At 35.5% G+C, this 16,856-nt stretch overlaps 1 protein-coding gene and 1 long non-coding RNA gene across 4 annotated transcripts in view; one reads left to right on the forward strand and one right to left on the reverse strand.

Moving 5' to 3' along the window:
• Positions 1-16,856, forward strand: part of SLC9C1 (solute carrier family 9 member C1) — a 96,815-nt gene that overhangs the window by 60,224 nt on the left and 19,735 nt on the right. For all 3 annotated transcript variants that reach the window (XM_072614017.1, XM_072614016.1, XM_072614015.1), the window contains exons 16-20: positions 1,026-1,145; positions 4,495-4,690; positions 8,413-8,598; positions 10,142-10,291; positions 13,180-13,231. In XM_072614017.1, the coding sequence (XP_072470118.1) occupies positions 1,026-1,145; positions 4,495-4,690; positions 8,413-8,598; positions 10,142-10,291; positions 13,180-13,231 (704 nt within the window). The remainder of the gene's footprint in view (positions 1-1,025; positions 1,146-4,494; positions 4,691-8,412; positions 8,599-10,141; positions 10,292-13,179; positions 13,232-16,856) is intronic.
• Positions 1,054-16,856, reverse strand: part of LOC140506653 (uncharacterized) — a 40,130-nt gene continuing 24,327 nt past the window's right edge. The window contains exons 3-5 of the long non-coding RNA XR_011968025.1: positions 8,155-8,290; positions 6,313-6,429; positions 1,054-1,466 (exon numbers count right to left, since the gene is read on the reverse strand). This is a non-coding gene — a long non-coding RNA (uncharacterized lncRNA). The remainder of the gene's footprint in view (positions 1,467-6,312; positions 6,430-8,154; positions 8,291-16,856) is intronic.

Consider the following 16,856-nt stretch of genomic DNA (forward strand, 5'->3'; position numbering starts at 1 on the left):
TTCAATGATACTCTTAAATTTTTTTCCCCTATTTTTCTATTATGAACTTAATAAACACTAAATAAAGCAAGCATTTCCACATATAATGGAAAAAAAAAACTGTACATGAAGTTTATTGTTGTTCGGTCCTTCCAGTCCTGCCTGACTCTTCATGACCCCATTTTGTGGTTTGCTTGATAAAGATACAGAAGTGGTTTGCCATTTCCTTCTCCAGCTCATTTTACAAATGAGGAACTGAGGCAAAGAGAGTAAAGTGACTTGACCAGGGTCATACTTGACCAGCTAGTAAGTGTCTGAAGCTGGATTTGAATTCATGAAGATGAATCTTCCTGATTCCAAGTTCAATGCCCAACCACCTAGCTGCCGCACATGTAATTGTAGTTCACTTTTCCATACAGTTTTCTTTTCTTTTTTTTTTAGGTTTTTTTTAGTTTTCTTGCTTTTAAAGTATGTAAGTTGAACCTACAGCTTTTAAAGTTGTATTGTTTGTCTATACTTCTTTCCATTTTCTTTTTTACATTGCTAAAAATAAAAAAGATGCCTCCTTCCTTCTTTTTTCCCTTCCTTCCTTCCTTCCTCCCCACTTCTTTCTATTTCTTTCTTTCATCTTTTCTTCTCTACCTTAGTCTACCAGAATTCCCCTTTACATTCCCATCCAATACTTATAAAAAGAAAGAGAAAAAAAAAGCCCTTTTAACTTACATGCATAGTCAAGCAAACACATTCCTCCAATGTAGCTCCTTAACATTGAGTTTCTTTAGACTTGACCATGTGAGGAGTACTTCATCTTCTCATAGTGAGTGTTCATGCCTTGCTTTGGTGCATTGTGGCCCACATGTTTGATAGAGTCTTTACAAAACTGGCACTGAAAGATTTAGACCACTTTTTTCAGCCATTTTCCTCCTGACTCTTTCAACAATCATTTAGTATGATCTATCTAGCCAGAAAATTAGACTCGGCTTTCTGGTGGCCTTGAAGTCAAAATATCCCAGAAATACATTTGAAATTTCTTTTTTTTATTTCAGATTTATGAGTTTCCAGACAATACAGGATTATGTTGAAAAGAAGAAAATTTTTAATGTCTTCAGAAAAATATTACTAAATTGGGTTTATAACACTAGAAAAGAAAAAGGAGTGGCGCCAAAGTGAGTACCATAGAACTATAATGTAAATGTCAGTACATTTATGCAAATTTTTCCAAGTTTTCAAGGTTTGATTCCTTATTTACTGTAGAGTAACATAGAATAGCAATTTTTAAAGGTAGCCATGTCTTTAACCCAAACTCATTTCCACAATGCACTAGAGTTGACATAGTACCTTTCTTGCAGGTACCCTAGGACTTAGATTGTACAAGTAAGTCAGACAGTAATTATGGTTACCCAGATAGTAACTACTGACAGTCAAATGTGAACCCAATTTTTCGGGCTTCAAATCCTGAATTCCTTCCACTGTTCCATGCTGCCTCTCTGAAATGAAAACAAGTTAAAAATTTTTTCTTAAACTCAACTACTTTGATCCACAAAATTTTAATAATTCCTTCAGTTGGAACAGAACTCTAGCCATTAGTTTATTTTTTTTTATTAAATTGTTTTCTTAAAGCTATCTCTTAAAAATAAGATAAATAAATAAATAAGCTCCAGAAGGATGGCCTGAAGTTACTCTTTAGTTTGAGCCCTTTTATCATTTGCAAATGATGAAATTTAGGTACAGCTAAGTCTAAAATATTAAGCTAATGAATATCATCTTTTTATTTTTCATTTGTGAGGTCATATAAACAATAGGCATTTTTCTTTATTCATTTGGCATGTTATTTAATTGCGTGCCTATCCTAAGATATTTTTAGTCCATCAATCTTCAAAAATAATTTTTTTAATCAAAAAGTTTGCTATAAAATACATTATTACATTCTTTGCTTTTATTCCAAGGCAAATACTCATAGCCTGGGAGCAGTGGATTTAAAACAATTTTGATAATATAGTTCAGTATAATTTATTTCCTTTGTAATCTTAAATATTTTATCTTATACATTTTAAAATATTATTCTGAGGGGTCAGTAGGCTTCCCCAGACTTCCAAAAGGTCCATAAACCAAAACCAAATTAAGAACCTGTGCTCTTAAGAGGATTATGAGTTAAAGATGTTATATGGTTTGTAAAGCAAATGTGTCAGCACTAGCTTGCTAGTAGAATAGAAGGGCAAGAATTAGCCAGTCAACAAGCATTTATTAAGTGTCTGCTGGCACTAGGCTAATCAATAGGGAAAGAAAGGCAAAAAATAGTCCTTGCTTTTGAGCTCACAGTCCAATAGAGTATACAACATGCAAATGACTTTGTAGAAAAAAGCTATATACAGAATAAATTGGAGATTATCAACAGAGGGTACTAGCATTATGGGGAGATTGGGCAAAGTTTCTTGAAGGGACTGGAACTTTAGCTATGACTGAAGGAAGCCAGAGAAGCCAGGATATATACATGAGGAGGGAGAGAATTCCAGGCATGGAGGACAGCTAGTGAAAATTCACAGAGTAAGGGAAATGAATTGTCTTATGTGAGGAATAGCAAAGAGTTCGGATATGTTGGGGTGGGTAAGTTATAAGAAGACTGGAAAAATTGGAAAGTGGTCCGGTTGGGAAGGGTGTGGAATGTCAAACAGAGGAGTTTATAGATTTGATCCTTTTTATAGACTTGATATAAGTTATTGAATAGGGGATTTATATGGGCAGACCTGCAGTTTAGGAAGATCAAGGTAAGTTGAGGACAGACAGAGTGGGGGAAAGACTTGAGGCAAGAAGACCAATTAGTAAGATATTGCAATATGTCCTGCAGCATCAGGTGGTGAGATCCTGGGCCAGGGTGGTGGCAATGTCAGAGGAAAAAAGGGGGCACAATCAGAAATGTTAAGGTAAAGTTGACAAGACTTGGCAACAGCTTGTATATGAGTGGTTATGGGGAGGAATTGAGGATGACAACTAGGTTATAAGCCCAGATGACTGGAAGGAAAGTTTAGATGGAGCAGGGCTTTAGAGAAAAGATTAATAAGTTCAGTTTTAGACATATTGAGTTTAAGATGTCCAAAAGACAATTAAAAATTTTAGTGTGGAGGTTAAGGATGGATAAGTAGGTCTGGGAATCATTTGTATAAAGATGACAGTTGAATCCATGGGAGCTGATGAGATCACCAGATGAAATATATAATATATGTAATTTGTAAGTATAAATACATAACATAAAAACATTACATATGGATATGCATACATATGTCACAGAGGACAAATTCCTGGGGAATAGCCACTGTTAGTGGGCATGACCTAGATGAAGCCCAAGCACAAGATACTGAGAAGTTCTCAGAGGGATAGGAGAAGAATCACTTTTAAGTAGTGTCACAGAAACAGAGAAAGAAGAGTTGCAGATAGGTCAAGAAGGATGAGGAGTAAGAAAAGGCAGTTAGATTTGGGAATTAAGAATGTATTGTTAACTTTGGAAGGAAAGTCAGACTGTGGAGTTAAGAAGAAAGTTAAAGGAAAAGAATTGGAAACATCTTTGTAGGTGACTTCAGGAGTTTAACCATGAAAAGGAGGAATATATATGTGTGTGTGTGTGTGTGTGTGTGTGTGTGTGTGTGTGTGTGTGAAAAGAGCTAGTGAGGATAGATGGGTCAAGTGAGAGTTTTTTGAAGGTAAGGAAGATGCAGGTGTGTACAGGCAGGGGAGAAGCAGGGAGAGTGGGGATGATAGAGTAGGCAACATGCTGGAAAAGATGGGATAGAAAGGGATCACTTGTGAAGCATTTAATTTGGTAAGGGAAAAGGCCACCCCTTCATGTGAGATGAGTGAAGGAGGAGACAGCAGCAGAAGGCATGTAAGTGATGTGAAATGAAGAGAAGAGGGAGCTCTCAGCAAATGACCTCTATTTTTCTCAGTGAAATATAAGGCAAGGTTCTCTCTCACCTGAGTGAGGCCAATAGAATAAATTTACGATGAGGGTTACTTAATAGCAAAGTCAAAGCCCAGGGTGTCAGGCCAAAATGGGGGCTTATGGAAAAATTGTTGTTAATCAGAAGTCCAAACTAAATATGGGCAGTATTCAAACATTCCAAAAACCAAAAGAAATCAGAAGTATGGACAGAACTTCTGGGCACAAGTGAGGGTTCAAGTCATTAACAAGGAAACTAGGAAGGAAATGGATTTTAGAATAGGATACCTGGAACTGCAGCTCAAGACCAAGAGTATGTAGATGTGTCCACATAATAGCACAACTGGGATATAACTTTTGATCTTGGAATAAAGGTTTGTAGTCTTCATTTTAAACTACCTTTTTAGTATGATCAGATAAGAGCTGGAAGGTCTAGACTATTTTCTGGCATAAAAATAGGATTACACAGGTGCTGATGATGGCAACAAGGAACTAGGTTCTCTGGTGGGTCCTAACAGGTCTGACAAAGAGCTTAAGTATATAATAATGATATAATTTTTCTTCTATAAACTTTTTTTAAACAGAACTCCAATTATTTTATTTTGTCATAAGATCGTGTTTAGTGATGAATTCGAATACACTGGATATCTTGTGATCATATTGAGTATGGCTCCTCTTATAATTTCTTGGTTACCACAATTATACCGGCTGTATAATATAGAAATCAGAACCATAAATCATACATTCATTTCCTTTTACCTGATGGAGGCCGTATTTAAGGTAATAATCCTCTGTTGCCCATCTATACATATTTGTGTGTGTGTGAGTGAGTGATTTTGGATATGTTGTGTTTAAAGAAAAAATTCCCAAACCTAGTTTTGTCATACCACTTAGGTATCACCAACGACCTTGAGCGATATCAAAAATTCTTCCTCAAGTATCAATAAAAAATTAGTGTTAATTTATACACTTTAGTGAAGAGTAAATGTTAGACATTTACAAATGCAACTAGAAATGTGGTCCTATTTCAACTCTTGTCTTATGAGACTGAGGCTAAAAAGCCAGAAATTAAAAATAATGAAATTACATCTGTTGTTTGAGAGATATAAATGAAGTTTGAAGTGTTTTGGGAAAATTGAAAATGTGGTGTAGAAGAAACTGTTTGGGCTAGCAGAAACAATAATACTCAAGTTAGAGGCAGAAGACTTTATTTCTAGTTCTAGATTTATTAATTATTAGCTTTGTGAGCTCAGGCAAAACACTTGAAAGTATCCCACTTCATAGAGCTGCTCTGAAGGTCAAAAGAAATCATGTACATGTAAACGCCTCTAGCACCTAGCACAGTGACTAATAAATGCTTGTTGATTGATTAATAAGGTGAAAAGTATTTTGCAGTTACAAGATACCTTCATATTCATCATTATTATAATTAAAGTCATAGGATCATAGATCTACACTTTGAAAGGACCCTTGGAAATTATCCAGGCCAAAGCCTTCATTTTGCAGAGGGGATGTCTGTAGCCCAGACAAGGGAAGAGATTTTTCCAAAGTCCCACAGCAAATAAGCAAAAGTCTTGGGATTTGTACTCAAACACTACAATTCCAAGTTCAGGATTCTTTCCAAGATGCAGTAGAGGATCAATAAGGTCCTCTTTAAAGACCCCAATCCAGTGCCTTATCAAGATTTAAATCCATGCTGGACTCTCAAAGGTAATTCTAATGAAGTAAAAGTTTTGGCAGATCCTACCAAACTGGAAAGGATTTGAATATCAACATTCAACTATCATCTGAGGACCAGAAAAGTAAAACTCAGAAAGGCTAGGTATAAGATTAACCACCAAATAATGCTATCTATGACTACAACAAGTCATGAATATATCCACTAAGGTATAGAGAGGTTGTCATCTGTATTGATTGAGGGAGTACCCATACCAAGGAAATAATGGATCTCTAGAAGTATTTAGTTATTATTAAGGTACAAAGATAATGGAGGCATGCATTTGAAACTAAACCACAAACAGATGGAATTTTCCAAGGTTATTTTATAAGTTGAAGACATATTATTTGGATAATCATTTACCTAGAAGAAGATTAAGAAGTTTTAAAATATGTACATATATGTAAATCCATAGTTACTACTAAAAGAAAGGAAGAGAGAGAGAGAGAGAGAAAGAAAGAAAGAAAGAAAGAAAGAAAGAAAGAAAGAAAGAAAGAAAGAAAGAAAGAAAGAAAGAAGCAAGGATGGAAGGAAGGAAGGAAGGAAGGAAGGAAGGAAGGAAGGAAGGAAGGAAGGAAGGAAGGAAGGAAGGAAGAAACAAAGAAAGAAACAAAGAAAGAAAGAAAAAAGGAAGGAAGGAAGGAAGGAAGGAAGGAAGAAAAGAAAGGAAACCAAATTTTATCACCTTAAAAAGTGTACTGGAATTTGATTAGGATGCCTGTGTTCTATTCCTAGCTCTGTCACAGACTAGCAATTTGATCCTGGGCAAGTTCCTTGGGGTTGCTGGCTTCAGTTTCCTTATCTGTAAAGTGAAGGGTTTAAATTAGTCATTTCTAATCTCCTTCTAGCTCTATAAGTCTATGACAGCATACAGTTGGAACAAAACTTAGGATACTTGTAACATTCTAAAATAATTTAAATTACAAATCAATGTATCTATTTTAGATATATATATAGTATATATTTTATCACAATGTGCTGTATATCCTCTATATCTTCTCATGAGAAAGGAAGAAGCAGTGAAAACCAGTAAATAATACTTGTGGCTGACATTGATGAAGCCATTTCGTTTTACAAAGTGCTGAGCTGAATTGAATTGCAAAGGTGCTTAAGGACGTTTGCGTCCCAAATTTTCCAAACCTTTTTTCAGTTTTACCCACAAAATATGTTCCTACCCAATTTGTTTCACATTTGATGTCTGCTATCTATCCATTTGTCAAGGAAGTCTCCCTGATAACTTAGATAAAAATGGAAGAAAGAACTTTCTAGTTTTTGTTCCAGGACCATTTGAAAATTCAAATTAAACCTTACTATCCTAAGCCAGTCATATACCTAGTAAGAGATTGTGTGACGTATGAGAAAAAGAGAATTTTGTCCTATACATGTAGTAGTAGAAGTAAGTTTTTCCTCTTGTAAAAGATTCCAAGTCAACGTTCTAAATTAACTAAAGGACAAGTGCAGATATCCTCTAGCAGTGCTCAGTTCCATAGCAGTTGAGAAAAAAAAAAAGAATAGTCCAGAAATATAAAACTTAATAGTATAAAAATAGCACTTTTACATGAAAATTTACCTGAAAATGACTGTAGAGTCTATACAGATATATACAAATACGAAAGGCTCTAAGATCAATTCAAGTCATGATTAGAACAAGCCCAAAAGGGAACTTTGATCTACAAAGTGTGCATTTGTAGGTTCTAAATGAGGAGAACAGATACATAAATATCATGAGACTACAATGACATGGCCAACATGAAATGGAATATTTTATAATCATCTGCTTCCTTCAGCCATCTTGTTTGAATAATTCACATGTAGAAATCCATCCAATAAAGTCACAAATGTACAAATTGTCCTCTACTTTGTTTTAGTTGTGTAGACATGAACAATAATCTAACATTCCATGCACCTCCTTAGACAGCTGCATGTATGAGTACAGGAGGGAGGCAACATGACTTGGTGTTTAGAAGGTCTGACTTGGCATCAGGAAGACCGGAGATTAAGTTCTCTCCTGGGTACATGCCAGCTAAGTGACCATAAACAAGTCACTTAAGCTATCACTGCCCCCAGGAAACAACTCATGGAAGAGTTTTATAACTACATTGGTGGAGTTTTGATATTCAGAAGTTCTCTATGCTGATTAAAATCCCAGATATAGACCCTTATACTTCTACCTCTAATCCTACCCCACCCCCACCAATAGCAAAAGTTTGATGTAATTATCTGTGTAATTCCTTGTGAGAGTGACTTTTGCTAAAATTATCAAGCTCTAACATACCTTACAACCTCACATCATCTTGTATATATTTGTATATCTAAGTATATATTTTTATATCTAAGTATATATTTGTATATATCAAATTTTCAAATGGACCGTTTTAATGAAATTAAAAATACACACACACACACACACACACACACACACACACACACATTACACAGTTACCTGACTTCACAAATAGAACCTACTGTAGAAGACCACAATTTCTAAATTACTTGAACCCATAATAATGAATGTCAGTAATTATACTTGTCTGTAAAGAAAGGATACAAGTCTATTGGTGGGCAAACAGCAATATTTTCCATCATTCTTCCATTTCCAACTTCTGGTGTCTCTTCTCCCCACTGTTCATATATGTCCTTGGGCTATAGGTCATACATTCCTCCTGTAAAAGATTCCAAGTCAACGTTCTAAATTAACAGTAAAAAATCTGTAGATTTTTCTTTTCTTGTAGTCAGTCAGCTGTCAAGTCTCAACTGGTAAATTTAAATATTTTTGATGAAACAGATAACAGCAATGAGGAAGAGATTTTTCCTACATACCTGGAACATATTTGAGTTAGTAATAACATTGATTGCCATCATTGAAGACATATTGCTTGAAGCAGACTATATTGGAACTACTGACCAACTGAGTCGAAGTATGATCTTTCTAAGAGTTGTGAGGTTACTTCGTATATTTCGCATCTTAAAGGTAAAGAATAATCAAATCACATCATTTTGGATCTGGAGTATTGAATATAGATTTTTTTCTGACTGTTTAGGCTAAGGATCAACAAGCATTTATTAACTGCTTACAATGTGCCTAGCATTGTGCTAAGCACTAGAGTTATAAATACAGGTAGAAAGAAGGATAGTTCTCGTGGCAGAGAGAATAGATCTGGAGTCAGGAAGATCCGAGTACAAATTAGCCTTGGATACTCATTAGCTATATAACCCTGATCCAGTTGTTTAACTTCTGCATGCCTCAGTTTCCTCAGTTATAAAATGGGGTTAAAAATAGTGCCCATCTCCCAGGGTTATTATGATTCCATATATACATATACATAGATATAATATATAAATATAAAATATACCATATATTAGTATATATATATTTATGCATGTGATTCCATATATATATAATATAAAATTTATCATATATTATTTTTATGTATATTTATATATATAAATATATGTGTGATTCCATATATAATATATGATATGCCATATATCATATATTATATATAAATATGTGTGTATGATTCCATATATAATATATCATATATTATTATATATCTATATATTTACATATGTTTATATATATTTATATTTATATATATTTTACATATATTTATATATCATATATTTATATGTAAATATATGTGTATAATTCCATATATATTTGTAATACATGTATATATGTAATATATGTAATATATAAATATATAAATATGTGTGTGATTCCATATATAATATATATTTATATGTATGTATTATACATTAAGTATATTATATATCATAAGATATTATAATACATGTGACAATTATATCAGATAAGGTTTATAAAGGGCTTACTACAGCGTGAAGCACCTTATTTTCTTCCTGCCTGCCTTCAAAGAGCTTAAATTCTAATGGGGGAAGACAACACATAAAAAGACACTGAAAAAAGAGGGGGAGAAGAGAAAGGAGGAAAAGGTACCCATTGCAGGGGAATGATAGAGGAAGCCTGGAGTGCAGCCCAGAGAAGAATGAAATATGGTTGGCCTGGGCACTCCTCGGATGGAGCCCATCAGAGGGAGAGCTGTCAGGAGAGGAGGATACTTCCACTGTGTGAGTTCCAGAGATGTAGAAAAGCTCCAGAATGAATAGCTATGGAGTGGAAGATGTTCATAGTCTAGTTTGGAAAGGAATGATTATGGAAATCATCTCCCTTATTCACTGATATTAATGTTAAAGTTAATGGTATATTAGGAAGCCTTGACTTTCTCTTTGATGGTGTTTCGCACCATATTGTTTCTGACATTTATTTGTAAGTAATGTTAATTTATTTTTCAGACAGCATTCTAGTCTACAAATGTACTCTACAAATATAGAAGCCTTATTTTAAAATTCCTTTTTAATATTTACATATAATCCCGCAGATTACTTGAGAACTCTACTAATTTTTTAAAATGCTTCATTTTGTCAATGTCAATCAAATGATCTTTTAGGTTAAATCAATTTCTGGATGAAGTATTATTTATCTTTGTTTTCAGCTCATAACACCAATGTTACTTCGGTTAATGGATAGGAGAATGAGCCATCAATTGTCCTTTAGATATGCCATCTTAAAAGGATACGTACAAGGTGAAGCAGATATAGCATGTATAATTGAGCAGATTTCTAGTTGTAAATCAGTGGCTCAGGTGAGAGAAACCATAAAAAATAAAATTATTTTTGATTTCTTTCTGCCCTCTTATTCTCAGACTCATGTTGACAGATATTAACACATAAAGTCTATGTTTCCAAGACTGTTATTATGACCTTAGGTAATAGAAAAGCAGTGGTTCTATATTTAAGTTACTAAGTTAGCCTCTCCACATAAGACTTGAGGTTTCAAAACCCTACTGACAAGAAAAGAGGTTGTTTAGCGTATACTGATATAATTCCCCTATTCTTATCATTTCGACAGCTAGGTGGCTCAGTGAATAGAACCTCATCCATTGAAGTCCAGAAGACTCATCTTCCTGAGCCCAAATCTGACCTCAGATACTTACTGGCTGTGTGACCCTAGGCAAGGCACTTAACTCTGTGTGACTCAGTTTCCTCATCTGTGAAATAAGCTGGAAATAGTAAACCAGTGTCTTTGCCCAGAAAACACCAAATGGAGTCACAAAGAGTCAGACACAACTGAAAAACAATGGACAATAACAAAGTCATTACCTTTTATTGATTCAAGTTGCCAAGTCCTGTTAATTCTGTTTTCATAATGTCTCTCACATTCATCTCCCTACCCCCCCCACACACACACTTTGGACTATTAACACCTCTAGCACAACCTTGTAATTGAACCCTAGGTTGCCAATCTCTCCCTAAATCATTCTCCACATGGCTGCCAAAATAATTTTCCTAATGTATATAGTTGAGTATAGAAATGGCTTCCTCTTATTGTTAGCATAATATTTAAATTTCTCAGTCTGCCATTTAAATCCCTCCATGACATGGTTTTCACCTATCTTTCCAGACTAATTTCATATTACTCCAAATCATGTACTCTAAATTTAAGTCAAACTGGGCCAACTAACTTTCCTTGTCCATTATATTCTGTGCTCTACCTCTGGGCCTTTTCATTTCCCATTTCTGGAATGTATTGCCTCCTCGTTTCTGCCCCTTAGAATCAGTTTAAAAATATAGATCCAACACATACAGGCAGGAGGCGTTCCCTTTTAAATTTAAGTGGCTTCCTTTTTCCTCCATTTACAGTACCAGACTCTTAATGCTCTGCACCTCTTGTTGAGATGTCTTGCTTTGTTATACACTTGTGTTTATATCTTCTCTCCCCCAGGAAAATGTGAGGCATTTTGTGGGCAGGGGCTTTTAAAATCCCGTCTTTGTTTACCTAGTTCACTGTATTATATGTAGTAAAGCAATTTATAAAGTTCTTTCAGTTGAATGAATTGAATTGAACAGAAGTGTGTTGAAGGCACTGATTCCTTCCCTCTTTTCCCTGGACTCAGGCTTAAGCATAACGTTGTATTAAACAAGGAAAAGAAAGAAAGGAAAGAAATAACAGAAGTTGCACCCTAAACAGAGCTTCAGCCCTGTCCCCCAGTGCTCAAGTCCCCTCGCAGCTTCTTCTTGCCTTCTTTTTTCCAGACTAGCTAAACAAAGAAAATGAGCTGGCACGTTGAAAAGGGGGAAGGGGAGGAATCTATCATTCTTCCCTAGAGTTCACATAGTCTAGCTACTGTATAGAAAAGACCCAGAGAAATGAAATCCAAGATCAACTAGCACCTTAGTACTAGGGGGAAAAAAAAGCCTTGAGTCTGGGCTCCCCGACTCCCAGTCCACCATTCTTTCTTCTACACTACAAGGAAATATTTTGGTAGCTTACAATTATATAGCACCCTACAGCTTACCAAGTGTTTTACCTACATTATCTTATTTGATTTTCACAATATTGTGAAGTATGTACTATTGTTACTCTCATTTTACAGATTAGAAAACTGTGGTTTAGAAAGCCTAAATGAATTTTCCAGAGTCACACAGTTGGTATCTGAGATGAGATTCAAACCCAAATTTTCCAACACACTATCCACTCTACAATACTACGTCAATTTTTTGCTACCTTTATACCAAGATATTCCAGATGGTTAAAGATGAGAACTGGTTTGTGCCCATGGACAATAATTCTCTAGTTAACCCAAAATATTTTACCTCCTATTAAAAAAATCTAACTATTTACACTGGAGCAATGGATCCTAGGTACTAGAACTGGCAGAGAACATCAGACACCATCTTAGCTAATCCCTTATTTTAAAGAAGAAGAAACTGAGGTTCAGAGTTACCGTGATTTGCACAAGTTCTTACAAGTAGTAGGCAGGAGAACAAAAATTTGAATTCATGTCTTCTGACACTAATCTAGTGTTCCTTTCATAATACCATATGCTTCTTGTGATGAAAAAATATATCAGCCTGCTTATTTCATTGGCAGTCAGGACAATTGTACCTATGAATTGTTTTGAAACAATTCCTATTAGAACAAAAAAAATATAGATATTATCTTTTCTTAAGCTGTTTATATAAACCTAAGAAAAAAATTGGAATGATTAATGTATAACTTTTATCCTGTATGGTAACTCATACTGCAGAGACTGAAGTTTTCATAATGGAATAATACAGGAAGACTTTAGCCTCTAAAAGAGTTAAAATACTCTTGCTCTAGTCCATTAAATTGAAGACCAGATACCCTTAATTCAGGTAGTTAATATTAGTGGAATTAAAAATGCAATTTCAGAAGCATTTATGTGATATATTTAGTAGGCAAAAACAAAAACCTACTCAACAAAGGCAAAGTGTAATTATTTACCCTACAAACCACCAGGAAAATACCTGATTCTCCTTTGAGCCTCTTGGAAACATCCCTAGTAAATATCATTGTGCCTTTTTAAGTTCTCCATAACTCCAGTAAACATCATATATTAAACATGCCCACAAAGCAGTTTAGGTCTACAAAGCCATAAGTCATCCTTCACTGAGTTTTGCTTACAGTTGTATACATAGGCTGTGAACTTTCACCCTTTTTGTTTGACAGATATTACGTAATCGTGTGTCCAAGAATGCAGAAAATGCTATGAAAGAGCTGGGTAGGTAACACTGGGGCAGATTTTATTCTCAATATATGGTTAGTATATTATAAGCACATTTCAAAGCCCTGAGTTTCAACAGGTTCAAAGATAGTATAGGTTCCACAATAAATTCAAATTTTGTCTGGGACATATTTAGAGACAAGAATCTTTTCCTCTCAAGAGAATTATAGTTACAGGAAAAGTTTCCGTTTCCAAAGTTTTTAGCCTTTTCTTTGTTTATAATACATCCTTCTAACTGTAATTGCTTTCCAAATAAGCAACTGTTCCCGAATCAGCATAGTAGGTTTTTCTCTTTTTTTCAGGTGAGGAACTTGAAGGACTGAGAGAGTAACATGATTTGGCAAAGATCACGTAGATACTAAATGATGGAACCTTGACATTGCTAAGTATTCTGATTCTAAATCCAGTGTTCTTTAGATTATATTATGCTGCCTCTAACATTTTGTTAGGAGGCCTTTAAGGTTCCTTCCAATTACAAAATCTCACTGATCTATAATTCCTAGCTATTGTTATAAATAGCAATATAATTAATAAATTTTCCGGTATTGCTTTTTTTTTTTTTCAGATGCTTTCTATGCTATTATCTTAATTGCAACCTGGGTATCTTACCATTTTATTCATAAGATTTTGGGAACAAAGGCTAAGAGTTAGAAGGGATCTCAGAAGCCATCCATTCAACCCCCTAATTTTATAGGTGAGAAACCTGAAACCCAAGAAGACTGGCAGTGAGGTAGTCAGAGGCAAGATTTGAAACCAGGTGCTCTGACTCTAGAGCCATTTTTCTTTCCATGTCCATCCCTTCCTGTGTTTTTGGCCATGTTTTCAGGAGGATTTTGTGATTTCTAGTTCTGTTATTATGCAAAAGTAGACCCATAATTTCATCAATATGGATTTTCTCACCAGCTATGCAAGTCGAAATTTTTTCATGCTTCTCATTCTACCCATATTTGTCCATTCTCTTCCAATGATATTCCACAGAGGACCCGCCCATCAGTGTAGAGGATTCACTTTAGGTCTTTGTGTATTTTTGTGGTCACCAGAAGAGGTCCTTGACTATCCATGTTTTATCCTTCATTCTCACCCCATAACTGGCCCACTTCCATGTGCTTAATAATATTCTTGATTCCCAGACAAAATTTTAACCAAATATGACATTAAGGCACTCATGGGAGGGGGTTGGCCTAGTTTTCTCAAAGGCTATAACAGAGAAGCATAAACTCTGGCAGTTTCTACTCTGCTAGAAAGTCTCTGAGTACAGTCCAAGTGACAGCCTGAATCTGCAATTCAAGGACCAACCCACTTAAGAACAAAGAAGCATACTCCCTCTAGTTAGTCTGGTCAGTAGGTGATGGAGTCTTTTTACCATGGCAACCCATGAAATCGAGTTCATTCCATTACCTGTTCTTTATGTAGTAGAGGAAGAATTGATCAGGACACCCCTGATCAATTGACTTTCCCTTAGTCCATTTAATGTCATCATAAAAGATTAGAAACAGTGTGGAGTAAAAATCTTAAATGAAATGCAAACATATATCTATGCCCTAATACTCCTTGGCCTGGGCCTTTTTGATCTCTATGATCAGGGCCATTTTCTTCTCTTGTAGTACTCAGGAGGCTTTTGCTCTCTGCTGGGCACAGTGTTTCCTACAGAGCAAGTAACAAGATGCTATGCCCAGCAGTGGGGAGGAAGAGCAGAGAGAAATTCTACCACTCTGCCTCGAGAGACAACTCTCTCAAAGATAAGGTTCTTTTTCCATAGGTTTCCAGAGGTTTCTCCTTGCTAAAGGATCTGTCTCCCTTAATAACGTGCTGTGTAAAGGGTCATTAGGAGTATAACTGCTCCTTGGCAAACCAGTAACTAGATGCTGTCAAATTCCATCAACATTTGAAAGAGCAATGCTTTCACACCTCTCAAGGGGCAACTGCTGGGTGCACTCTAACTTTATGTTACACTAAAGATTTTGCAGAGGGGTAATAGAGTATAGGGCCAGTTAGGTGGTACAATGGATGGAGTGGTAGGCCTGGAGTTAGGAAGACTCATCTTCCTGAGTTCAAATCTCATCTCAGACACTTACTAACTGTGTGACCCTGGGCAAGTCACTTAACCTCTTTTGACTCAGTTTCCTCATCTGTTAAATGAACTGGAAAAGAAAATGGTAAATCGCTCCAGTTTCTCTGCCAAAAAACCTTCAAATTTGGTGATGAAGAGTCTGACATGACTAAAATGACTTAACAACAATGACAAAAGCAGCAAGCATAAGGATTGTACCACCACCCCTGGTTAAAAATAATGCATTTTACAAAACATAAAGATGGTCAATATGGCTCAGTAGAATGAGCATTGGATAATGAGTCAAGATACTTGAATTTTGTTCTTGAAGCTTATTCTTTCTTTATTTATATGCTTATTCTTAAATTTTTTTTCTTAAAACACTATATAAAACACCTGTCCAAAAATGGGGAAATGATTTTTCTTTGCAATAAACCAAGCAAAAACTCAGAAAAACAGACCAATACATAGTCTCTGATGAATCTTATTTAAGATCATGCCTACACTGTTCTAGTGACCCCTTCAAATCTACTTTCTTGTGACTTGAAAATCTATTATTTGCTCCTCAATCTCCCTGGTTTGTAAGTTATCCATAAGTAATCTTTGAAGGGAATTAAAATGATATCCTAAAATGATGAGTTGAAGAAATGTTTAGTCAAAGGAAAAGAGAAGAGCTATGTAGGACAGGAAGGGAGACAGAATGGTGTAGCTATTTTGTTCTACTTTGCCCTGGAGTGCAAAATTAGGGACAATGATTGGAGACACACTGGACACATTTCCTAACATCTGGAAATGGACTTGTCTGACTAAGAGCAGAGTCTTCAGTAGAAAGCTAGATGACTATTTCTTCTTGTTGGAGATATAGAGAGGATTTGTGATTTGGTTGGAGGTTGGACGAAATGATCTTTAAGGTCATTTCAAGTCTAATATTTCATAGCTCTTTCCCTTTCAACTCTTCTATCATCACCTTCTATAAGCAGAACCTGAGAAACTTTGTGATGAAATTTTAATAAACTGATTGAGTTAATAGCTGTAAAACTCAATAGTGGCTTTTAGGTTCCATTTATGGTTGAATTAACTCAGTGCAACATTTTGTTCTGAATCATCCCTTAATAGTCTGCATCTGTAAAATATAAACTGGGATTATCTATCTTTGTGGTTTTGGTACCTATCATAATGCCTTGAAACTTGTAGGTACTTTGTGTACTGAATTTCATAAAGTTAACATGCCAAAGACCCATGATGCATGTGTCAATGTGCAACCATGGGTTTTAGGGGAAATGGGAGGCCAGATGAGGCCCAAACTGGGAAATTAGGATCAATGTCAGATCAGTGGGAGACAGAGGAGCAGCATGAGATTGTAACTGGGGGAATCAGTTAATAGAAAAGAGAATGTGCAAAGAAGAACCTAGAAAGAAGAAGCTGGGATGAGAGTCTGGATAGGTACCAAGTCTGAGGAGGCAGACTCTATTGAATAGCCAGAGATACAAAATAAATAGGAGACAGCAGGAGCATTATCTAAGCATAGAAAACAGGAATCGGTTTTCAAAGATCCAGACCAGGGTGGAAGGC

Source organism: Notamacropus eugenii, chromosome 5 (assembly GCF_028372415.1).
Source record: "Notamacropus eugenii isolate mMacEug1 chromosome 5, mMacEug1.pri_v2, whole genome shotgun sequence".
NCBI classification, from domain to species: Eukaryota; Metazoa; Chordata; class Mammalia; order Diprotodontia; family Macropodidae; genus Notamacropus; species Notamacropus eugenii.